Source organism: Falco punctatus (genome assembly GCF_963210335.1).
Source record: "Falco punctatus genome assembly, chromosome: 14".
In the NCBI taxonomy this organism is placed as follows: Eukaryota; Metazoa; Chordata; class Aves; order Falconiformes; family Falconidae; genus Falco; species Falco punctatus.
This window is the reverse complement of record NC_137594.1, coordinates 14241616-14266087: the sequence shown is the minus strand read 5'-3', so window position 1 is coordinate 14266087 and position 24472 is coordinate 14241616. Positions and strand designations below refer to the sequence as shown.

The 24472-nt window shown below is 50.5% G+C and overlaps 1 protein-coding gene and 1 long non-coding RNA gene across 2 annotated transcripts in view; one reads left to right on the top strand and one right to left on the bottom strand.

Annotated features, from left to right (window-relative positions):
• The window catches only part of LOC308073096, a 56664-nt gene extending 49795 nt beyond the window's left edge, over positions 1–6869 (bottom strand). Inside the window, exon 1 of the long non-coding RNA XR_013931900.1 lies at positions 4105–6869. This is a non-coding gene — a long non-coding RNA (uncharacterized lncRNA). The remainder of the gene's footprint in view (positions 1–4104) is intronic.
• PLEKHF1 (pleckstrin homology and FYVE domain containing 1) lies at positions 1602–17747 on the top strand. Its single transcript, XM_080410853.1, has 2 exons — positions 1602–1701; positions 6879–17747. Exon 2 carries the CDS (start codon positions 6891–6893, stop codon positions 7710–7712), a length of 822 nt encoding a protein of 273 aa, XP_080266979.1. The 5' UTR covers positions 1602–1701; positions 6879–6890; the 3' UTR covers positions 7713–17747.
• Positions 17748–24472: the final 6725 nt, after the last annotated feature.

Here is a 24472-nt window from a genome sequence, read left to right as displayed (position 1 = left end):
GAGCTTCTGACCCTGCCTATCAAATAGCTCCTAAGATTACTGGTTAAACTCTTGAGTTTGTATCTCAGTAAGGGCTTCAAACAAGGATGTGACAGCTTCCAAAACAAACAAAATACCAACAGAAAGTCAGCTCTCAAGTGCAACTGACTTAACACTGACTGCACGCCCAGCCTGTACCTCGAGGCTTCCCTTGCCTCATGCAGCAGTTGCCTGAACACACCTCTACTTCTGACTAGAGAAATTGGAAACAACCTTCACATCTCAGGCTGTTTGGCTAACACAATGCAACATTTGGCCAACTTGTAACGATTATTGCCCAAATGAGCATACTGAGAAACAACAAGAAAAATAAATCAAAGTACTACATTTCAGTGATAAAGACTATGATTAGGATAAGATGAAAGCAAACTCAGACTAGCAGAGGGGGAAAAAACAGTTTAAGAGTAATAATCTAGCGCTGGTTAGATCTGAATTATTCTGGCAGCTAAGACAAACTCTGACATATTTAGTTCAGCACTTTGAATATTTACAGATAGCTTTATGTAAAAAAAAAAGAAATAAACCTAACATTTTGCCAAGGATTAATTTCTAAGCTGGGCAGAACTCCCCAGACGCAGAAGGCTGCTCGCAAGGCAGCCCGGATGGAGATGGCTGGTGTCCGGGCTCAACCCAAACCAGCTCCCAGTTGCGAGAACTGGTCTGGAAGGGCTCTGCCCCCACTCCTGCCAACAGCTCAGCCCCGTTCTCCCTTAAGGCCAGGAAAGGCCCCACACTGAGGCCCCAGCAATAGCCCTGCTCAGGCCAGCTGCCTGCCCTCTGCAGCGCGCTCTCTTCTCCCGGGTTTTCACAAGCCCGTTGGCAACCCACAGCCTTCCCACAACCCTCCCTGTACCCTGCCAGGGAGCCACCTGAACTCGTCCACCCATCCCACACAAACACGCAGTACGAGGGATAAGGTCTTGTGGAAAGAAATTCTTGTGACGGACTAAGCGCTTCAGCGCTAAGGTTCACCACGAGCTTCCCAGCCCACCTTATTATTACCAAAGAAAACGAAAACCTGGAGAAAAGAAACATTTCTAATACTTTGACAGGTCCATCAGTTCCCATTAAAAATAGAAAAGCTATTACAGGAAGTGAGCAAGCGCCTGAATTATAGATCAGCGCGGGCAGCCGAGGGTTGTGTTACAGCGCCAGGCCAGGCGGCAGCTGGGCCCAGCCGCGCCTCCAGCCCGGGCACCCGCTGAGGGGCGCCTAAGGCCTCCGCCCTCCGGAGGGGCGCTCGGGGCCCGTGGCACAAGCAGCCACACACCGGAGTACCCCCGGGGGGCAAAGCCCCAGCACTGAGGCGGAGAGGCCCGAAGGCCCCGGGCCGCCGCCGCCGCCGCGGAGGGCCGAGGGCGCCCCCGGGCAATCCGGGCAGCGGGGTACAGCGGGGGGCAGCGAGGGCTGCCCGTCCGCCCCTCAGCGGGGAGCCCGTCCTCGGACGCCCCCTAGCGGTACCCCGCCCGCCGCCGCCTGCCCCGCTCCGCCATTGGCCGCCGCCCAGCCAGAGCCCCGCGGCGCGCAGAGCCGAGCGGCGCCCATTGGCCGGCGGGCGCGGGGTGGGCGTGGCCACAGCCCGGCCCGGTGGCTGAGCGGAGCCGCCCGGCGCGGGGCGGGAGGGGAGCGCTCGCCAGAGGCGGCCGGGGTCCTGCCGCGGAGGTACGGGGCCGCGGGTTCGGCGGGGCGGGCGAGCCTTTGCGGCAAGGAAGAGTTCCGGAAGGGTCGGGGGGTTCCGCCGCCGGGCCGGTGCAGCGGGAGGGGAGCCGTCTCCGCCTGCCGTGGGACGGGGGGGGCCCGTGCTCGCCGCCGGGAGGGCCCGGCCGTGCGGGACCTGCGCCCGCCTGGGGGTGCCCCGCCACGCGTGGGGTGTCCCGCTCCGGGGGCGGCCGAGCAGCGCTTACCCGGCTGCTGCGCCGGCCGGCGGGACGGTGGAAGTGGGGGTTTGGGGGAGCCCCGTTACTGACCGACCCTGACCGCGCACCGAAGCCGGTCCGGCGGCAGGAGGACCCCCCCGGGCCGTACAGCTCTGAAAGGCACGTGAGGGGACCGGGAACCCGCCTCCTCCCGCCGTGCCCGGCCGTCCCGCCGGTGCAGTTTGTCACGGCCCGAGCACGGGCTGCGGGGCCAGCCCCGCCGGTGCGGCTGCCGCGGCGGGGGCTGCCGGGGGGCCCGGCCCTGCCCGCGGCCCCGTGCGAGGACGGAGAGCGGCGCCGAAGCAGCGGGGAGGCTCCTCCCGGAGTTTCGGGTTTTCCTTCGTTCCCTGCAAAGCCGCTGGGATGCCTGCGCCCGGGGGCACGTGCAAGAGCGGTGGCCCGGGCTTGGTAGCATCAGCCCGTGCTCGCCATCGCCGCTGCTCAGCGGGCCCCTTGCTCTGGCCGTACGTGCCAGAAGCCCAGGGCAACCAGAGCGACAGTGGCAAGAAGCTCAGTAGCTTGGTTTGCCCGTATCCCGCCAGGACTGGTGGCATTTCTCAATCAAAGGCCCGATGTGACAGTCTGTCCCAAAAAGTCCTTGTGCCGAGCCGGGTTCCTCGTGAGCGCAGCTGGAAGCGGGTGCCAGAGCCTGCCCCCCTTGCCTGTGGTGGCCCAGCAGTTACAACACGGCTGGGAAAGAGGGACAGGCAAGCCGAAATCCCCTCCGGCAGCAAAAAGAGAGGAACTGCGTTGTTCCAAATGCCTGCTCTGGCAAAAAGGTGGCTGCATCCTGCTTACCGTGCTTGGTGAGGAAGAGCTTACGCCAGCCCTAACTCCAGGAGAGGCTTCTCAAGCTGAGCAAAGCAGAAGGAGGGAGTAAGGGAGAGCTAGAGAGGGACGAGGCTCAGGGCATTTTCTGCTGGTGGCCCTCAGCAGTCAGATTTCAGTGTGCCAGTACTCGAGGACCATCCCTTGCATCTGCTATGCATTAGGTATGCAATGGATACAGAGACCGTCAATTCTGTTTGACAGCAAGAATGGAAGAATCAGGTAGAACAGCTCACTGCATTGCTATGCCTAAGCCTTAGGTACACACAGACCTGAAAAACATACCCCAGACTCGCTGACCCAGGAGCTTAAGTTGAAATGCTCTGCTGGCATGCATCAACATGGCTGTTTATAATCACAAGTGAACAAGTGCTCATTGTTAAAAGACGTGGCTTGCTTACTGCTGGAGTGGAGTGCCAAACAGCATATTTTTCCCTGTGAATATCAGTTATATTCACTGAGTTATAGATTCACTGCATAGTATTGATCACATGCAGAACCAACAGATCTAGATGAAAAAAACAACCCCAAACTCTGCCATGCCAAAAACTCCTGTGGAAAGTAGCACGCCCATAAAGTACATCCATCCTTCCCACCCTCGTTTCAGCTGTGCAAGCTTCTGCTGCACGTGGTGCATGTGCATGTGTATCACTTGGTAATAGGCCCTGTGACCCTGCTGACCTGGCAGAACAAACACGAACAAAATATTTACTGTAATGAATAAAATAGATTACAATTTATATCCTCATTTTTATCTCTCGACACTGTTGTGCCAAAGGGAGAGACTCTCACCTCCCAGCAGGTATCTGTCTTTACCACATTCACATAATACTTCCATCTGAAAGCCAAACAGAGTATTATTTGCAGTGAGTCACGATATTAATGTGAAATTGGCTTGTATGTGGGCACTGCAGCTGAGCACTAAGACTTGGGGCAGGATTGATCCTGTGCGTGGTGGGATGAGACGAGTCACCCTCGGCAGGTGGCTGTTTCTCCCCCCTTAGCTGAAAAGGGATCGTGTAGAGTTAGTTGTCCAAGTCCAAGGGTAGGTGATGTGAATCACACCCCTCCTATTTTTTTTACTGCTTGGTATGTGTATGTGCAGCTCTCCAATCATTTGTGCCTGAGGGGAGAGAGGTGGAAGAAAATTGCTCGCTTTTGCTTCTCTGGGAAGACTCCTTTGGGAAATACCCTGGACTAGAGCAGCAGCTGATACTTTTAGTCTTAGCAGGGAAGATTTTTCCCAGAACAGTTAGCTTTTGGTTAATTTGTGACATTTTAGCTAGGTAGCAAACCAGAGGGTGGAGGAATAAGGACATACCGTGCAGGTGGAAGTGTGATGCATCGTGACAGCTCACTTTCATTTCTTTCACATTGCGGGGTTGTATCCAGCCCCTGTGCAGCCCCTTCTCCCTTTGCTCCACACAGCAGGTCCAAGAGCTTTCTGGCCTATGCAGGGGCCCGAACCAGTGCAACAGCTAAAGCTTTCATGGCAGCAGGGCTTGCACTCCTCACTGCAAATGAGCTTATGTTTCCTGGCTCTTTGCAGGCATGGTCTTCATATCTGACGGAACGTTTTCATTTCCACTGGGAGCCAGTACACAGAGAACCCTAGAAATAGAGTCATGTCAAGTACCGTACATGCTTGAGAGGTTGGACCGTGCTTCTAAAATACATAAAACTAGAAGAAGCAGGCTAAAAGCTGGAGCTCCATAACCCAGAAACAGGAAACTAGTGGGAGCAGGATTAACTGCTTTGGTTTATCCCATTTGGTGTTGCTGGTGCCAAAAATTCTTGACAGTATTTTGTTGCATTCATAGTCTTTCCACACCAAACTTCCCAAGCTGTAATTTCAGGGATTTTTTTTTTCCCCTTTATTTTGTGTGCCCATCTTGCTCTTTCACTCAAAAGCTCTGCATCCAAGCATTTGTTTGTAGAAAACCCTGAAAGACCACATCCCAGGATAGGTGAGACTCTGGGTATTCATAGTCAGGGAGTGTGGTGTTCAGTTGTGGACCCTAGTTTGCCCTGCCTGTTTGTTCTTCAGCCTAATGTGTGTATTTAAGAGGGACAGAGAAAAAAAAACCTGTGCTGCACTGTTGTAATTGAGAATAGATTTGAATGAATGTCCTGCAGCAGAGCAGTTCCCTTCCGTGCACGGGTCCACCCGGGCTGACAGATCAAGGAGGGGAATGGAGCCTTTCTCCTTTCCTGATGGCCAGTGGTAAATCCCTTTGCACGGCTTCTGCATGCCTGTATCAAAATGGTAGGTTGATTGGGGCGTTAATTATTTCAGCTGCTGGTGCTGCTGTCACGCCCCTGGATTCCCCCTGCCCGGAGCGTGGCAGTTAATTGTAACTTGCCCTTCACGCTGGAGAACACACATGTGCGTGGATACGCTTAACATTGTCCCATTTCATTAAATCCATGCTGGTGCTTTGAGGCCCTGAAGATAGACATCCTTCCAGAAGGAAGCTGGAGGTTTTGGGACCCTCTCTCTAGCTCAAGGGGGACCCTGAAGAAGCCAGCTTTTCAGCACTGGCCACTCGATGCTTCTCTGTGAAAGCTACTTCTGCAGGGTAGATCGCTTCATTGAGGTCTCCTGGGGCTAAACCTGCACCTTAGCTTTGTGCCTCTGTACCCTGCCGGCTGTAGAACAGAAAATTCTGGGACCTCAGAGGAACTGACCGGTACGTCTGCCAGGTAGCCCAGGCAAGAGGTAAACGGCAGGCAGCAGCCTTGAACTTCAGCTCTGTGGTTTCCCTTCTGGCATACCGAAGGGGTGATTTGGGGTGAAGGGCAAGGGAAGACTGTAAATTGTCATTGTCCCAAACACACAGGAGCAGACGTGTTGCCCTTCTCCTCTTCCCTTTCCCTTCCAGCCTCCATGGCTACAGGCACACTCTGGACAAGGAGGACCGGGGAGATGGTGGGGAGCGGCTCTGCCTTAGTGATTCAATGAACCACTAACAGCAACCAGGGCGACACACATCCCTGTGATCTTGGAGCCGCCTCGTGATGGCTGAGCTACCTTGGTGCTGGAGGAGGAAATGACTCACGTTCCCGTGGCCGGACGGCCTCGGGGCAGCACCCTCCGGCACCGGAGGGGCTAGGTGCAGCGAAAAATTGAGCTTGCAGCACAGAGCACTTCCCGTACGGCAAACCACCAACAGCAAACATTCGCTTTTGCTTCGGTTACCCTTACCTAGGTTTTTCTGTTAAACCTAACGCAACAGACTATCGAAACCCCAGATTGTGTGAGGGAGGAGGACATGGAGGGGCGGGGAGTGATGAGCCTGCTGCCCTCTGCCTCCCTTTCAGCAGAGATTAGATTGTTTTCAGAATGATGTGTCTTCTAACTGGAAGCGCTGGCAGCCCCAGCATAACTGGGGTAATGGAGGAGGGGCTTGGCTTTTGTGGGTTTACTCACATAGCGAGTGCTTCTATCTTTTCTTCCCCCCTCTTTTTTGTTACACAGGGAGGATGAGCGGGAACAAGTGCTATTGCTTCGTTTTGTTCCTGCCTCGGCTCTGGTCAAAAATGATGTTGCGGGGTGCATGTGTCTGTAATCCTCAAGAAAGCAGGTGTGCAGTCAGAAACAGGAGGCTTGCTCCCAAGACCACGGGTCTCCTCCCTGAGCCTGCATCCAGCCCAGCATCAGTTAGCTCCCAGCACCAAGAGGGATAGACGACAGGTGTCCTGGTACCCTTCAGCTGTCACAGCGGTAACTGCTGAGCACGTACTTACACCTGCATAAAAGCAGGTTCAGACTAACCAGCTTCCTTTGCTGTGGGCACACAGTCATCCTGGTAAAGAGCACATCTGTAATGGAAGAGCTGTCTCTGCCTTCAGGGGCTTCCACTGCTGCAAACTGAACTATCTGAGTATAGACCAGGCTGTTGCAAAGTTGAGTCAGAAATTCTGAAAATCTAATTTAGAAAGGTAACAGACTAAAGTGAGGAGTTGTAAGGAGATTACTTGGAACCTCAGGTTGCGTTAGGAATCTTTCACCTCTGCATATGTTTGCTACTCAGCCTCACCCTGGGGCAAACGTTTGCAGCTTCACCACTTCCCTCTTTATTTTCCTCTCTTCAGAGCAAGCTGGAGATGGTGGACCATCTTGCAAACACTGAGATCAACAGCCAGCGCATTGCTGCTGTGGAAAACTGCTTTGGGGCTTCTGGACAGCCCTTAGCCGTGCCAGGAAGGGTCCTTCTAGGAGAAGGGATTTTAACCAAAGAATGCCGCAAGAAACCGAAGCCTCGCATATTCTTCCTTTTCAACGACATCCTCGTCTACGGCAGCATCGTCATCAACAAAAGGAAGTACAATTCCCAGCACATTATTCCCCTTGAAGATGTCACTTTGGAGACGCTGCCAGACACCTTGCAGATGAAGAACCGTTGGATGATTAAAACCTCCAAGAAGTCCTTCGTGGTTTCCGCAGCCTCCCTCACAGAGAGGAAGGAGTGGATCAGCCACCTGGAGGAGTGCATCAGGCACCTGCTGACAAAGACGGGCCGGCAGCCGTCCACGGAGCATGCGGCCCCCTGGATCCCAGACAAGGCGACGGACATCTGCATGCGCTGCACGCAGACCAAGTTCTCCACGCTCACCCGACGGCACCACTGCCGCAAGTGTGGCTTTGTCGTCTGCGCAGACTGCTCCAGGCAGAGGTTCCTGATGCCCCGGCTGTCCCCCAAGCCCCTGCGGGTCTGCAACCTGTGCTACAGGCAGCTGCTGGCAGAAAAGAAGAAGGAGGCAGAGGCAGATCACAAGCAGCCGGAGCCGATCTGCTCTACCATCCCAGGCTATGAACCCTCCAGCGGTGATGACAGTGACAAGTCTGATGATGACAAAGCTGACCAGTGGCCAGCAGACACAGAGTTTTATACCTCAGAAGTATCCTGGTCATCTTTCCATAGCTGACCTCCTTGGGAGTCAGTGGCATTGAGACACTGGGAACCCAGCCTCTGGCCTCCAGTGCTTGTCTGTCTGGATGTGCCTAGGAAGGTGGATCTTGGCCCCTGTGTGTGGTGTCTGAATGGGGAGCAGGGATGGGGTTACCCCTCTAAAAACGTGTATCACACAACACGAGTGCAGAAAGCAATAGCACAGTGACAAGCACGGACTGGGGCGGAGACCTGCGGGTCAGCCTTGGCCAAATGAGCTCACCCTTCAGTGCCTTAAGTCTTCCTGGCTGCAAGAACAGAACAATAATAACTTCTTTTCTCAAATACTTTGAGATCGGCTCTTGGGAGAAAAAAGGAGCAAGAAATCCTGGAGTTAAGCACGCTTGCCTGCTAGCAGGGTGTTCCTGTTATGGCAAGGAGCACTCTGGATGCTGTTTCCCATAACCATAGCACATACGTCAGAGATTGTCATTGCAAGCGTGCCAGCCTGAGGGGACAGCCACTCACCCCTGCATGGTAAGGTCAACAGGCTTCTGTGTCCACACCTGCATCTCTCAACTTTGGAAACACTACGGGAATCGTGCTCCGAATGCAGGGAGCTTGTACGAGGCTTGGTGTGAGCAGCCTTAGCAAAGCACTGGAGCATCCAGCTCTCGCATGGAAAGGGGCTGTTGGGGTGGTACAGGGCCAGGAGGGAGGAGAAGGGAAAGGGACAGGTGAAATTACGCAGAGGGGTGAGATAAGGAGGGAGAGACTTCTCACAGTTGACTCAACTAAGTGCAGAGCCCCAGATCTCAAAAACAGGCAGTTCCACCAGATTACCAGCAACTTGACGAACTCAGGCTTATTAGGTAAAAAGACAGCCCAGGGAAGACTTGTTAAAAGTCTTGAAATCCAGGAAAACACCCCAAATAAAGATCCTATGAAGTACAGCACTTCCACTTCTTCCCTCCCGAGCAGGAGCCCGAGGCATTGAATGCTCTCTTGCGGGCTCATCTCAGGTCTATCAGTCTCACAAATCCAAAGTTAAGGTCCTTTATGTACTTCCAAGGTTGGAGCCCAAGACTTTCCAGTTAACTTGAGATCAACTTTAAAGTTCAAATTAAGTTAGAAATAAACCATGTTTATTCAAGTATTCTATCGTCATATAGCGTGGGAGTAAATATACTGAAAATGAGACAACAGCAATTGTTTTGCGGCAGACATTTCTACAGACTCCATTATTAATTTTAGTATATTTTTATATTGTATGTTTTATGCTCTGGAAAAGGAACATGGCTGGGAGTACACTGCCAATGTTATAAATTTCCTTACCTGTTCCGAACAGTGCATTGCCTGCCAGATAGCCGAACTTTGTTTTTTTTTAAATTTCAAAGTAATCATTCTTACTGTCTCTTGTAAACTGCCACTGTTCCAATGAATTTGTATCACTTGACTGTGTGAATAAAGATATGGCCAACAGGAAGAAGCCAGGAAAATAGGACAATAAAGCGTGTTGTTATTTAACAAGAGCTGGGATTCAGGCCCGGCCGGCCAGCGTGAGTTCTGACTCCTCAGCCGTGGGGTGAACGGTCTGGGTTTCTGTTTACTCCTTGAAGGTAAGCGGGGGTGAAAAATAATTGCCAGATCTGATGCTTCCTTTCTATTTATACCATGTTGTCATCTGACCAAGTTTTCCCAAGTCTTTTGCAATCCCCTGCAGTAGTCTGTATTAATTGAAATGGTATTTTTCCGGTGGGGACACAACTTGGAGTGGGTCAACAAACCCTATGACCTAAGCAGATGTTGTTGGGTTTTAAAGCAGTAAGTACACCAGGTTCTGTTTTTTCCATCCCTCCCCAAGCTTAGTTCATAACTCTGCACAGCAGTGATTGTTTTTACAATGCCTCCCACCCACCAGAAGGGTGTACATGCTATGCAAGCAGAAAATGACCTTAAAAATAAACAACTGTTGGAGTGGTTCACAAGCCAAAAATAGCCCAGCCACTGAATCCACATCCATAGCTGACGTTCCAGTTCCCTGCTCCTGAGGCAGAACTCCCAGTTTCTTCCTAGTAACTGGCTCCAGAAACTTACTTCAGTTTTGAACCTACTCCTCAGTTCTCTTAGACTTCATCTTTTCTTTATCTTATCTGTCCAAAGTTCTTACTATTATCAGCCCCAAAAGAACTATGAACTGTTTTTATCCACTAATGAAGGACAGGCACGTCTCTAACAAATGCTGTCTTGTTGAGCAAGAGCTTTTCTTAATCACAGCAGGAAAAAAAAAAAACACCCTACAAAAAAACAAACAGGCAAGCTCCACCAAAAACAACCCATCCCCTTTTTGCTGTGCATGCTGTAGTTGATGGTCTTTTGGGAAACACGCGCACTTTCCAGCAGCTGGTGTGTCCCCATTCCTTGCAGGAGGTGGGGATGGAGAAGAGTCAAGGGTGGAAAAGCTGCAACACTGAGTAACTGAATAAGGGCCCCTCACATCACAAACACACACTGCTGTTCTGAAGCGTGGTGGTGTGGAGCTGAAGAGGTGCACGTGAGCACTTGTGCTTCCAGAGGCTTCTCACATGCACGCTGCCCTGCGTGTGCTCCCGAGCCCCCTCCCCGTGCGTCCCCCCCCGCAGCCTGTGGCGCTCCCTGCTCTGCAGCCGTGCAGGCAGCGCTGGGGGGGGACACCTGCCAAGGCTGGGGCTGCCGTGGCTTCCAGCAGCACTGGGGGGGACACCCGCCAAGGCTGGGGCTGCCACGGCTTCCAGCAGCGCTGGGGGGGACACCCGCCAAGGCTGGGGCTGCCACGGCTTCCAGCAGCACTGGGGGGGACACCCGCCAAGGCTGGGGCTGCCACGGCTTCCAGAAGACGTTTCACATGGAAGCCCCACGTAACCTAGTGACTCTTTTAACTGTTAATGCATATAGTAAATGGAGCCTGCCCAGGAAAACGTGAGGAAATTGAAACAAAGCCTCTCCCCCCCTTCCTGCAGTTTTGTTAGCCAAGCTGGGGAGCTCGGGCTGGGATGAGAGCCTGGGGCTGCTGGCTGCTGTCCTGCTCAACACATGGGTTATACATCATGGGCTGTGCCGTTACAGTCCAGCCTGGAGTTTTCTCGCCTGATTCTGTCTATCTGCAGTGCATTAATGGGGCATTTCCTCATGCTTTGAGGGGGGGGGGGGAGTGGGTGGGTTTTTTTGAGCTAAATAAATGCCTTACCTGGGATTCATTAAAGTTCTCAAACCCATGCAACTAGTTGGAAGAGCAGCAGCTTGAATGCTCCCTTTGGAAAACCATCTGCAGGCTGGGGATGTTGTGGGGTCACATCCTCCTCTTGAAAGGCTCCCAAAGACGAAATGTGGGGATCCGTTGCCAGATGGGGTTCCCGGCTCGGCCCCAGCCTGCAGGGCACAGCTCCGAGCAGCTGTCCCCACCGCACGCCAGCCACGGCACTGCCTGACCCCGGGGTGCGCTGGTTCAGGGAATCCGGCTGGCTGGAAAATGCTCCTTCTGCTCCCTCGGGCAGAAACTGGAGCCCAGGCACTTCTAGAAAAAAGCAAGAGATTTTAGCCCTCAGCAAAATGGTTCCTTTTCTGCTGGGCACGCGAGAGCCAGGGGACAGTCCCTGTAGCTCTCAGGAGTCAGAACACTAGTGCGCTGAACGCAGAAAGCAAAACCTGAATGTTAGCATCAGACCTGCTGAAACTGGTGGGGATTCTCCAGCAAAGAGGCAGGAAAGCACTCAAGGCCATGCAGCGAGGCAATCCTCTCCTGCTCTCCAAAGTCCGTAGGAAGGTGGGGAAGAGGATGACGCTGCTGGAGCAGCCAGTCACAAAAGCTGAAGGAAAGGTAACAGGGAGATTTGCTATGTGAATGAACTGAAAAGAAAGGATCAAAGATGTTCAATGAGACCTGTGTGCCCCGCTGTCCCGAGGCATACCACCAGCTCCAGAACAGCTGACTCAGCAGTTCACAAGCCATTGGAGGCAGCGGGGTGAAGTAAGCCAGCTTCTCAGGCAGAAAGTTGCTCCCAGTTACTCAAACATTGAGTTCCTATCCAAGCAGCTCTGGCTCTGTCACAGCCCACGGCCTCTCCTGACTCACTACCGCTGCAGCGCAGTTCCTCGTATTCCTCAGCCTGGGATTTTTGGTTAGCAGGAGGAATCGAGGAGCACAGATAGTCCCAACTACTGCTGAGCTTTAAAATGATGCATCTCCAATGAAAAATACAGGCTTCTGTTTCTGACTCTTTCTGCTCTAGGCCATGGATCTTTAAGAAAGGTGTCGGCAGGAAGATGTTAAGCTACTGTCACTTCCATGGTGGACACAGTATGGTAAAACATCTCCAAGAAACCCTTGGCCAAGAGCCGAGCACTGGAGATGTTCTCCAGAGCGCCAGGGGAGGAGCACTGCACTCCAGGGAAGCACAGGCTGTACACCATGTTGTAAAGCACCGGACCAGGGTGGGTGCCAGGTCTGTTTTATATTGCACCTCACAGCCAGGAGAAGCCACAGTGCCACACGCGTGTGGGAAGGAGCCTCTCCTGGCCACACATTTGTTGATAAAACCTCCCACCAGGCGCAGCAGCCGGTGCTGCAGTCCCAAGAGGGCGGCTGCCAGACGGGCAGGGAGGCGGTGTGAGTGCTGACAGACGCTGAGCGACTCCCTCTGAACTTGGCATTTGGCTTCATTTCCAGTAAGGCCCAGAAATGCGAATAAACCGTAAGCAGGTTTTCCGTAAACCTCTTATAGAGAGGTTCATGGCCCAGAGCGAGTTACACAACCTCTCCAGTCTGCTGTTGTGGGAAGGGCAGAGAAAGAAGAGGGGAGGGAGGTATGGGGGTTTGCTTTAGCAGAGCACTCTTGTGCAGTGCCCTCTCATGCGCGATGGGACCACCCTGGGGCACAGCATCCACTGTCGGCAGCGATGCCGCTGCCTGCGATGCCCCATGCAGCGAGGGAACACTGCGCCCCTGCTTGAGCTTTGTCTAGCCTCTCCTTTTTTGTCTTAAACACAATGTGTTTTGCTGAGAACCTTAGAAAAAAATGGATTTGAGAAGGGAAAAGCATGAACTCAAGGCCAGACAGGGCCTCTTTTCCTCTAGCAGAGAGCAACAAGTAAAAAAAAATGTTACACATGGTTTTCATCGAGTTACACATCAGGTAAAACCAGACCTGTGGTGGTTTCACATATAAAGCATCTTCCACAGACACCAGAGGCAAAAGTAAGTGTGACACTGAGGCATATTCACATATTTTTTCCCCCTCCTGCCGAAGCCCGCAGGAGGAACCGTGTTCCCTAACACACCCCCCATCCCCATGTAGCCATTCTCCTGGGACAGCCTCGGAGCATGGCCCTGCTGCCCGGAGGGTGGCCATGGGTGCTGGGGGAGGCTCCAGGCAGCCTGTCGTGGCACACTGGCTCCGCACGCTGCCAGAGCTGCAGGATGAGCCCCGTGCCCAGCAGAGTGGCACACACGGGCTGCCCCTCACGCTCCTCAGATGGCTTGAAGGGCCCAGACGCCGCGGTGCGAGCCGGCAAACAACCCACAAACCGGAGCCACCAGCACCCAGGCCACAGCTAGGTAGACCTGGTTTCTGTCAGAGTCTCTGACTTGGCGTTTGCTCAGCAGCAAGTTTCAGGCAAAACAGCCCAAGTCTCTCGCTCCTTCCAAAAAATGGCCTTGTTTACTGACTAAACACTTGTTTCTGAGCAGCCCCTAAGCCAGGCAGCCCAGCAAAGCTGCGCTGTGCGCGGCTCACCGAGGCCAGAGGTCCATTGCACGTCCCTGGCAGCCCAGCCCTGCTCCGCAGCGGTACCGGTACTGGAGCAGCTGCCATGGCCGGGCGGCAGAAGCGGGGGAGCTGTCTGAGCATCCTCTCCACAGCGGGAGGGACCCCCACACCACTTGCAGCGGTGTCTCCTCCACGAGGAGAGGCTGTTTTTCACTGACTTGGCAGGATCCAGCTGCTCTCCCTCACACCCTCCTCACACAGCTGACTTTACTGAATAGCCCTGGGGGAGCAGAGGGAGGAGTGACGCTGTGTTACCCCTGCAAGCGCCTTTGCAGCAGAACCCTCTGCTGCAGTTCCTGCAGGGGGGATGCCTTACCCCCAAACCTCAACAGAGACAGGCTGGTGTCAGCCACACCTGTCCCATACCCAGGGGAGGACTTGTCCCACTGGGTATCCAGCTGCAGAAGCATTTGTTCATTCTACTGGTACCACATTCAAGGCAGAGACACCCGCAGGCCAGCAGGCTGAGCAACCCCTGTATCTGTGCTGGGTCCCAACAGGCGCTTGGGACGTCACACGCTGCAGCCATCTGTTTGCAAGGAAACAGCCTTATCGACAAGAGGCTCTACAAAATCCACTGGTAAACCTACGCTGTTAATCCAGGGAGGACAACAAATGGAGACTGTCACACTTCACTGTTTCAAGACTTCAGCAGTAGCATTGCTGTTCCTGTAATACAGCAGCTAGAGGCGTTACCTTCGTAAAAACAGGGTCTGTAATGCAGCTGGTGTAGCCCCCGAGCAAGGGCAGCCCCACACAGCAGACCCCTGGAGCCCCAAAGCAGCCCTTTCTGGAGCAGCAGCGCTGCAAGCACCCTGGCAGGCACCAAGCAAGCATCCCTCCTGCCAGCTGACATTCCCTCTCTCTCCTCAGGGACATACAACAGCCAAAGCCCAGCATATGGCTGCGGCACAGAAAGGATTCTGAAGGATATATTTCTTGGTTTAGACCTTACAAGTCAGACACAGACTGGTAAAAACCGGGTTACTCCTCCACACAGCCTCCCATTTCAGCACCCTCACCACTCTGGAGAACCATCTGAGCAATCCATGAAGCATGGGGGAGCCCCCAGGGTCACAACTCCTCTTCCCCGTGCGAGATGGGGGAAGGATCCCACGCTGGAAGCAGGCAGAGGAGCTGGTCATTACCCAAGCACAAGCAATGCATCTCCCCAGACACAAGTTTTCACAGGCAGCTCCAGAGCCAGCCCTGGTGTTAACAGCTGTCTGAAGCACAGCAGGCTGATGACCTCCAGTACAGCTCTGCCTTCCACCCAGCAGCACTTGAACTTTCTCCTCCCTGCCCATCCTCCCTCCCCCGGATTTGTCCGTCGTGTTTATTTTTCCAGCCTGAAAATTTTCCAGGGTTTTCCTGGAGCTGGCTCGCCCAGCTATGCCAGTGGGACGCCTGCTGTGACGGGGGCACATGGCAGCTGCCCACGCAGGGCACGGCAGGCAGGGCATCCCCCCGCTGAACCAGCCCTGCACAACAGGCACCTCTGCCAGCTGGGGGTCTGCTGGCTGCAGGGTCAGGGAGAACAGCAAAACAGGGGAAGAGAAGGAGGGTTTTTTTAATATAAACTTTAAATTAGTTCTGTGAGAACACTTAAACATTCAAAAAGGAAACATGAGGAACTTTTCAATCAGCATATGACCCTTGTAATCAATCTCTGTAAAACAGCTTTTTCTTCTGCAAAGCAAAGCAATAGCATGACCATATCTTAATACAACTTCCACTGTATGTGGGTGTGAATAAAGGAACTTCACTTCTTTAAAAGTACTGTCTGGTGATTTGGATTCTGGTGGCATGGAGACATTTTCTTCTTGTTGCAAGCAATAAAGACATCTGGTTTAATTTTTAAGCTGATACTGCAATTTTAAGAACATGAAATAACTGACTGCAGCTGATGGACTGAGAGGTGAAGGTTTCCTGCTTCTGTTTAATCACTTGTTTGTACGCAGGGAAGCATTCAGGGAGGCAGGCTCCACTCCTGAGCAGGATAAGAGGCACAAAGGCAAACAGGCAGGTCTTCCCCTGTCACAGGAAAGCCCTTCTGTACAACACAAAGCGTGCTGCACTGTTTCCAGAACGTGATTGCTTTGGCAGCACATGCGTCATATTTCAGTCGCGGTAGCACATATGTTGGCACAATACTGCAGAAATTGTGCGCTGCATGTGTTTGAAAGCAGTGTTAATACACCAGAGCCAGAGTTCACCTACCCCAAAATGATGAGGGATGCCATGCCAGAGGCGCCTACAGAGCCATACTTTGCTGCTTTCGTCGTTTGGCAGCCCATGGTGGGAAACTTCTCAATGATTGCGGACCGGTGCATTTAGTAGTCCTTGCTGCCACCAATCTGCCTAATCACTTTCCGAACACACTTGTGTTTTGGCACCTAGAGCATCCTGTGCCAATTAGCGCTGCATTCCGACACACTGTGGGAACAAGCTCTTCCCCTCACCCCCGCCAGCCCAGCGGGTGCACCCTGCCTTCCATGCCACGGTATCATTCCTCCCGTTCACCTCTGTGCTGTTCACCGCCATGACCAAAGCTCTCCCCATTAGCATCCTTTCCAGGTTGAACAGTTTTAAACCAGCCCATCTCTCTTTACACAAATGTCCTCCCATACAGCGTTACCCTTCTCTTATCCTTCATAGCCCTGCAATGCCCTTTTTGACTCCAAAAGGACTAATCAGAGTGGACTGAGCAGCCTGCACAGGCTGTTCAAGATGTGGCCGCTACCTGGATTTATCCAGTGACCTAAAAACATTTATTACCACCTTCTTGATTTCCTTCCCCATCAGTCCTAACCTTCACATTGCCTTCTGACCTGCTGCTGAGCACTGAGCCTGTATTGTTAGAAATCTGTCCACAGTGACCTCAAGCTCTTTCCTGAGAGAAAATAGGTCACTTGGAGCCCAGCACTGTGACTACATAATCAGGGTTATCTTTCTTCTGGTGGCATTTACCAATATAAACCAGTACCTACTGTTCTACTGGCTGCTGGCTCGCATCAGTGCTAGCGGTGGATGGCAGGCACCAGAGGGCTGTGGACAAGTGGCTTCACTGCCCAGGAAGGCTTTGGCACCGTGCAGGTACATAGAGCATGCGCTCTATTCCCTGACACGTCAGCGCAGCACAACATGACCTTATTCTCGTTTGCAACCAGTACACACCAGTACGACACTGTAATTAGAACACAGCACCAGCAGCGCAGAAATTGGGGCTCTTCAGTTAAGCCGAGCAGTACTGGGTTTAACTCAGTGGCACTGGGACTGCATCCTCTGGGCAGGGCCAAGAGGTGGCGGAGGCCATAGGCACGGGTGGAACCTGAGCTGCTGCGAAACACTGGAGCCACTTTTTTAAATATTTGGCATTGTGCTGCTTTGCATGAGTATTTGAGGTTCCCAAAGATGCACCAAGGCTATCCAAAAAGCATGAGGCAGCTTTGAAGCTGACTCAGTTGTTGGGGTGTGAGCAGCCAGGAGTTGGTTAATTGATTTCCTGATTGCTATCTGAAGGCACCATCCAATTTTGGTTTATTGCACAACAATACAGTACAGTTAAATTATGCACAATAGAAATACATACCTTTGTCGCAAGTCTGCGTGGCAGCTTAATTAGTTAGTATCAGCAGAGCACTTTGAAGACGTAAAGCACTACAAGAGTGCTCCTTATTATCCTCATTGCTACTTATCATTAGTGGCACAACGTGAAGGCTAATCTTCCCCCTGTACTCACCGGGGATGTGCTGCCGCCATTGTCAGCAGCCCCAGTCCCACGGGCCAGGCTGAGGACTTGAAAGCCTGAAATTAGGATTAGACTCAGCGTCAGCACAGGCTCCTGCGGAGTTAAACTTCAGAGACAGCAGAAAGCCTCAAGTATGCAGGCGACTGCCAGGCGATGGGAGGCTGTTCGCTGTGGTTATGGAACAAATATTTTTATACACAGATTCCTGGAGAGAATGGCTGGGAAAAAGCAAGCAAGCCCCTTTTATGGAAACCAACAAAATCACATCCAAGAGCCTGCCTTGCCAGCACCCTGTTTAGCTTTTTATTACTGACTTTGTTCCTGTATAAGCAATTAATAAACTGCAGTTTGGTCCAAAGTCTGTTGCATGAACTTCAGCTCATGGACAGGCACAGAGCAGGCAGCTGATTCTTACTGATACTCCAGCAAGCCTTCCGCTTTAACGCAGTATTTGCTGAACTGTTTTGCCTTGTCCCCTGTTTTCTTGAGTAAATTTGCCTTTTTTTTTTTTTTTTTTTTTCAAAAAAGAAGCATTTGCTCTTGCACTCAGTCTCTCCCAAGCCCAAATATTACATTCAGCTGTTGTGCCTTTTGTAACCTTTGCTGCTCTACAAGGGAGCAAATCTTTTAACTGAGGATTTTGAAAATCTGGTTATGTAGGGCTTAAAATAAACCTGGAAGGTAGAAAAGTTAGATGGCCACCTTACTTTGGCCTGAAAGAGTGGGATCCTTAGAGCCAGAGAGGTTTGAGTAAACACAGGTGGCAGTCAAAAGTCAGAGCTGCCCTGGCCTCCTTTCTTTCTGCAGAAAACTTCCATCAGTATCAAGCAGAATTGCCTGCCAGGGAGAGGGCAGAAATCTAGAGGAACTATCTGTTGGCACAGTTAGCTGGGCAAGAACGAAAAATCACCTTGGAAATCCATACACATATCAGAAGAATGAGCTTACCTACAGTTCTGAGCCCAGGATAGGCTTCACCCACTGGCTCATACAGTTCAGCAGGAGATGCGGATCTCCTCCAGCTGGGAGGGAATGCTGGTGTGGTATAGTCGAGGCGAAGCACTCCGGCTCCATGATCTCTCTCGCCGGGATCCCTCCTACCTCTATCAGAGTTCAGGGGCTGATTCTGACTCAGCTGGTTGATTCTCCAATTATTTTGTTGTAACGTCTCAACAGAAGGAGCTGCTCAGGGATCTGCAGCAGGGCGAGGTAAAAATAAGACCTTCAAAGCTTTTGTTTTATCAGTTTTGACCCCAAATGACAAAGATTATTAATCATATCTTATTGAATGATGCAGAAATAACAAACCCTTCTTGCTGTCTTCACATTACACATACAAGGGGATATCCGAGTGCTCTACTCCAAAGCAGCATGTCAGAGCACAGGAAAGATTTAATTTCACCCTAAATCACTCCTGCCCACCGAGACTGAGCAGGAAATAAATACAAAACATTTGGATCCTGTTAGACACTCCTGTGCAGGGTCTAATTAGTTAAGGTCAAACACCAGTGTAAATCTTTCATTCCCCTGCAACAAAGTAAGTAGCTACATTTCACAACCTAGCAGTTTCTTCTTCATCCCGATGGCTGCGAACCTCTGCTAACATTTATTACGTTCCTCCTCCTCCGATGCGTGAGCTCTGACTGCAGGATCAGCGAGTGGTTAGCTGCATAATAGCACTATCACATTTTTGTACCACACCATTTCCTATTGATAGATTACAAAGCGTTTACCAGAAAACGCATTCAGGATCGAGACGGGAAGTTACTCAAGGTCACCCAGCAAACAAGCAGAACATCCAGGGAAGGTGGTACCTCTCCTGAGGCCCAGCAAAACGGGCTTTCCACCGAGCCGCACTGCTTTCCCTGCTGACAGACCTTCATTGAAACATCAGCAGTGACGCTAGATGAAACCAGACCATTTTGAGGGAATTGCGAGGGTAGAGATGTCCAAATGCAGTGTCTTTACCAAATGTTGAAAGCTATAATGTTCACATTTGTCTAAATCCTTCCTGCTGAACAGTCATCCAAAGAAATGAATGCCTTCATTTTTGCAGAGTTCAGAGTAATTTTATATATTTACCTCTTAGGCTCTTCTGGAATTCATAAATCACAGTTAATGAGAAGTATTAGCACACACTTACTGCAATTATGTGATGAATGTTTGATTTCTGGCTTAGAGCCTGAAAAATACATAGATTTCTGTGATCTCTAGAAAGGTAAAGATGAAACCTCATGTTTTAATTAGGGCCTAATAGCTTTAGTTCACTGCAATGCAAAGGCCTTTGGTTTTTTAAAAGCTTTCCAACCCAGCTGAAAGTCTGCTATTCAATTAGTCTGGAGTTATACATCAGCTGGTCAAGCAATGATAGCCTTTCTAAGAAGCTATTGCTTTCTCTGTAAGGGCTTTTACTCTGGGGAAAAAAACGCATTGCTTTTCCATCCTCTGGCTGCACCAGTGCTGCTCAACTGCTGGTGGAAACTGAGCTCGGCAGGTCCTACCACAGCAGCTACACAGGATTAAACCCTTGAGTGTGCCCCTATTCCACTAGTAAGCACTGCTGGAACCGCTGCAACGCTGTGAGGAAAAAATGGAAAAAAATAATTTCCACATGAATCTACATAGCTTTTAACAGAAATATTAAGATTGGTATAAATTATGTATGACCAGAAATACACGTACGTGAAAGCACTAGAACAGCAATTACAAGAGGGGCCTATATGGAGAGCAAGGGATGCCACTGCATCCAGCGGAGGAATGCGTCGCTGCGGTCAGATGCCGGGGGTCCCCCAGCACAGACGGCTCCTGAACAGCAGAGCCAGTGCGGGCAGCAGGACAGTGGCGGAGCTTGCAGCAAACCACAGATGCCAGCCCTCCTCCTGTTAGCCCAGTGGGCTAAGGGGCTAGCAGGAAGGCAATAGCAATAGGATACAAAAGATATCCTAAAGGATATAAAAGATGTGTCCAAATAGTTCATCACTTACAATCAAGAAGAACGCAGGCAATGAAGCGAGGATTTGACTCATCCTCCGTATTGTGCACAAGCAATCGTCAGACCATCTGAGCAGGTATGCCATGAGGGCATGGCTGTGTAAAATCAAATTGCTTAATGACTTTGAACACAATCCCTTCCTGTAAGATCTTTCAGTGAGTTCTGCAACACTAATTTCCTGTAAACCAAGCAGAAGGGAGATAAAGGCACGCTAACCACCATCGGGTTGCAATCATCAAAGAGCTGTCCTCTGAAAGAAACATGGACACACTGGGTCTCGGTAGTTTCATGCTGCGTGTGCCAGAGTTTTGCCTCAAAAGAGCAGCTACCCTGGCCCACATGAGTCCCCTGCAGCACAAGCTTTGCCCCCCAAAGCGGTGCATGTTACTGGGAGCAGGTGACTGCAGCCATACACACACCCCCCATGCCCCACGCACTGAAGCACCTATGGCAGGAGCTATAAATCGTGGACTATGAGAGGGGAAGCAGTTCTGCCAGGGCACAGTGCCCTGTGACTGGGCTACAGCAGACAGGACAACACGTAGCACCACCGGAATCTTCTCAAGTGATACAGTGAGAAATAATCGAATGATAGTAACAAAACGCTGGTAGCATCACGCCCCACCATCAGCAGCCACCACCTTGCACAGCCCTTTTTAACAGCCAGGTGCTGTCGCCACCATCTCACACAAAAGCAGCGGAACGGGGAAGCTGGGTGACTGTCCAAAGCCACCCCAGCAAACTATTGCTGCAGATCAGTCTGCTTCCTTCAACAAGCTGCCCTCAGCCAGGCAGCAGAGCACCTCGCCAACCAGCCTGCCCTTCAGAGCAGCAGGCACGGGCTGGGGAGCAGCAGCCTGCAGAGGCACCGCGGCCAGGGGCTTCCCCAGGGGGGCAAGGAGCCCCGCACAGGTGGCTGCGGAGCAGCCCCTCCACAGCAGCCCACCGGAGACCTCGGACTGAGATGGAGACCCTCCTGCTTGGGAATGTTCCTCCCCACCAACACCCTCTGTAGGTGCAGGTGTGTAGCCCTGGAAGGAGAGGCTGTCCTTAGAAAATCTGCCCGTGTACCGCTAATCTGTGTTACTTTTCAGACTGGAGTAAGACTGGAGTAACCAGACCCTCCTTCGTGGGGGCATGTACTTACTCAGCAAAACCTCAGCTGAGGTTCAAAGCAGCTCTCTGCCTGGCCACCCCTGGGCAGATCCCTGCTGCTGGTCAGGTTCTCACTGCCTGCTGTAAACTCAGCATCAGCCAGTCACCGGGACCTCAGGACTGCTCTGCTTCCACAGTTCTCTGTGCGCTCTGGAGTCGGTGGGCAATACAGGGAACCCTCTTCCCACAGCAGAAAAATCTCACCACAATCTGTAAAACGTCCAGCTGATGAGAACCACAGCAATGATTCAGGAGTACCTTGGGCACCGTGGTGCACCACCGTGGTGCACCACTCGAGCACCCTGTTCTCTACCCTTAGTTCAAGGCCTCTGCTGCAGTTCTCATGCTCCTCAAGGACCAAGCCTGGGAGTCTCTGTGATGCCACTGGCAACAGGAGCTTTGGGAAGTCTGCGCTGTGATAGTGACTAGCAGAACAGAGAATTTTCACCGCCCAACCAAACTCCTTGGTCCTGCAGGGTCCACGTGAGCAGCAGTTACACACAGGCCAGTCTATGTGAGAGGCGAGCACCACTCCGAAGGCTGCACTGGCCCAAGGAGAGCTGCTGCAGATGCAGCCTTGAAGGTGATGAAACCGAACAAAGAAATGCAATCCTCCAAGCAACAAGCAATTACTCTTTACTGGCTTGCCAATTCAACTGTGGTCAATCAGTCTTTGCAAACTGGCTGCTGCTCAGCTCACAAAATCCACTTGTCCTTCAGTAATCATGAGGGTGAAACCGCCCTCCTCTGCCTGATTGTGTATTTTCTCACTATAATTAAATGTGACATGCAGCTGCAGTAAATATTTGTGCAGTCATAGCTCACATAATAATCACCAGAAAACCAACTTCAGCAGGGAACGTACATGAATTCTAGTCCAGTCTGAAGCTAGACTGATATTTCTAATCCAATAAAAATTCATTAAAGCCAGGAATTTAACAGAGTAAGAGCAAAAAAAAGAATTTAACCCTACTTTTCATGGAAAAAGATAACTGTGTTATCCATATACTGACACAGCCTTGATAGTCCAAATTTAAGAAATAATCTAATTGCCACTAGATGGCACATCTCAATTACTAATCTATGTTTGAATTCAGGATAGCTTTTTTCTTTTTTTAAAAAAAAAAAAAGATACTCCCTCTCTTTGCTAACATAACACTTTGCAATTATGCTTGCTTTCTATTTTGAAATCAGACAGCTTAAAAAACACATAGAAAAAAAAAGGAATTTTTAACTAAAAATACACCATCTGCCAGTGAAAACCTAGCTTGATTCTGTCACATCTACAACCAAACCAGGTTAATAACTAGCATCACAGATGGTTTCTTTATATAAATACGTACATCTCCCCATAGTGACTTTTTCAGCTGCTTCCCAAAACTGCTGGCACTGCGTTACCTCGTTTCCTAGGCAATAGCTGTGCCTCACACTCAGCCTGGACATTATGCAGCTGGAATGGATTTCAGAAGATGCCATCTCCTGCCTGTGGCTGTTCCCAATACCAACAAGGGATGCAGCAGTGGACAGCCATGTCTCTACCAGAGAGCAGCAACAGATGGATATTAATACATACTCATGCAGCTGGTCTTTTTCCTCCAATGATTAAATTTGCTGAAAGGTTCTTTTAACTTGCCCAAATCCTCCCAGAAGGCTACACACCAATATCACGGTGACCTCAGTATGATAGCATAGGGCTACAGTCAGAACAATAAAGGTAGAATTTGATCTTTCTGCAGTATTCAACAGTATGAACTGTCATAAACTACTAAAATACAAACCACAAAACCACTGTGGGGTGCCATGCTTATTCTTCCTCGGTAGTTATGTATCAGGTCTGCAATCAGCAGCGGTTATTTCCTAGTTCTCCTATGTCCGAGTTCACTTGAGACGAACACTTGAGCTGGGTTCTGTTGCTCTTCCAGTACCAGCAGTGAAACGTATTTCAGACCAAACTGCAAACCTATTGCTACCACTTTGAAAATACGATACTTGCTACCTTCCAAGAAGTTCCACAAGCATCAAACCTGTTAAATAATGAAACAGAGAACAAACAGAATTCAATTCACTTCTTCCTGGTTCTACTTCACTCATCTGAAAACCTATGGAAGTAAAAATTATTGTAATGACCAAGAGCATGCTACCCTGTGGCACAGAATATAAAGCTTCTCGGGACCACAGCAGCTGTGAGGTTTAACATAAGCTAGACTGGTCCATACAGAACTCTGAGCTACTTAGATCCAATTTTGTTGGTATTCATATGACATATGCCCCCTTCATACTACAATGAAGGCAAAAAGATGGTAATTCCAACTGCTTTATTATTTCTAAGGGTATAATAAAAAGCATTTAAAAGAATACCTTAAGAAATAGAGTAACGGGAGAGCAGACAGGACTCACATAATCTAAGCTCCATTCATGTCTATTACATTGATATGAGTGATAAAAATCAATTGACTACCTACATTTGGGCCTGAATTTATGAATACCTGTAAAATGAGGGTCATGATATTGATGTCTGAAATCACTCCGAAACTTGTAATGGTCTGTTTAAATACTGGATACTATTATAAATTAACTGAAACCAACACCTTTGCTATGGCCTGCTTTACAATCAGATGTCAACTTCTTTCTTGTCTGGGTTTGAACAGCTGATTGTAAGATGGCAGGCTCCATCCTACTGTGTCATTCAATCATCTGCTGTTATTTTGGAAAGAGTAAACTTACTTTGAGAAATAACTAGAAGATTGCAAATATAAAGTAACTGTATTCGTTAAAACAGTATTTTTAAATGGATATAACAGAGTATGTAAAGTCTTAAAAAGCCAGTGCAGTGTATGTAATGTGTCAATGAAACTGAAAGAATGCCGATTTCAGGCTTGGCATTATAAAACTATGACAAAGTAAGGAGCGCCCACTTACCATTCACTTCCGTCTGTCTTTCACATCACTGAAAAAGTGTTTTCAAATTATGAGAATAACGATCACTGCCCTGCACCCCAGGCAGGAAAGTACACTGAATTTATAACTGGCAAATGGTACTTGCAGAAGCAAATTAATCAAATGTATACAACAGCAACTTTTGAGTTTAGAGCTTC

Bases quoted from the DNA above. Each gene is read 5' to 3' on its own strand.
- PLEKHF1 (XM_080410853.1), top strand. From the start codon at position 6,891: ATGGTGGACCATCTTGCAAACACTGAGATCAACAGCCAGCGCATTGCT.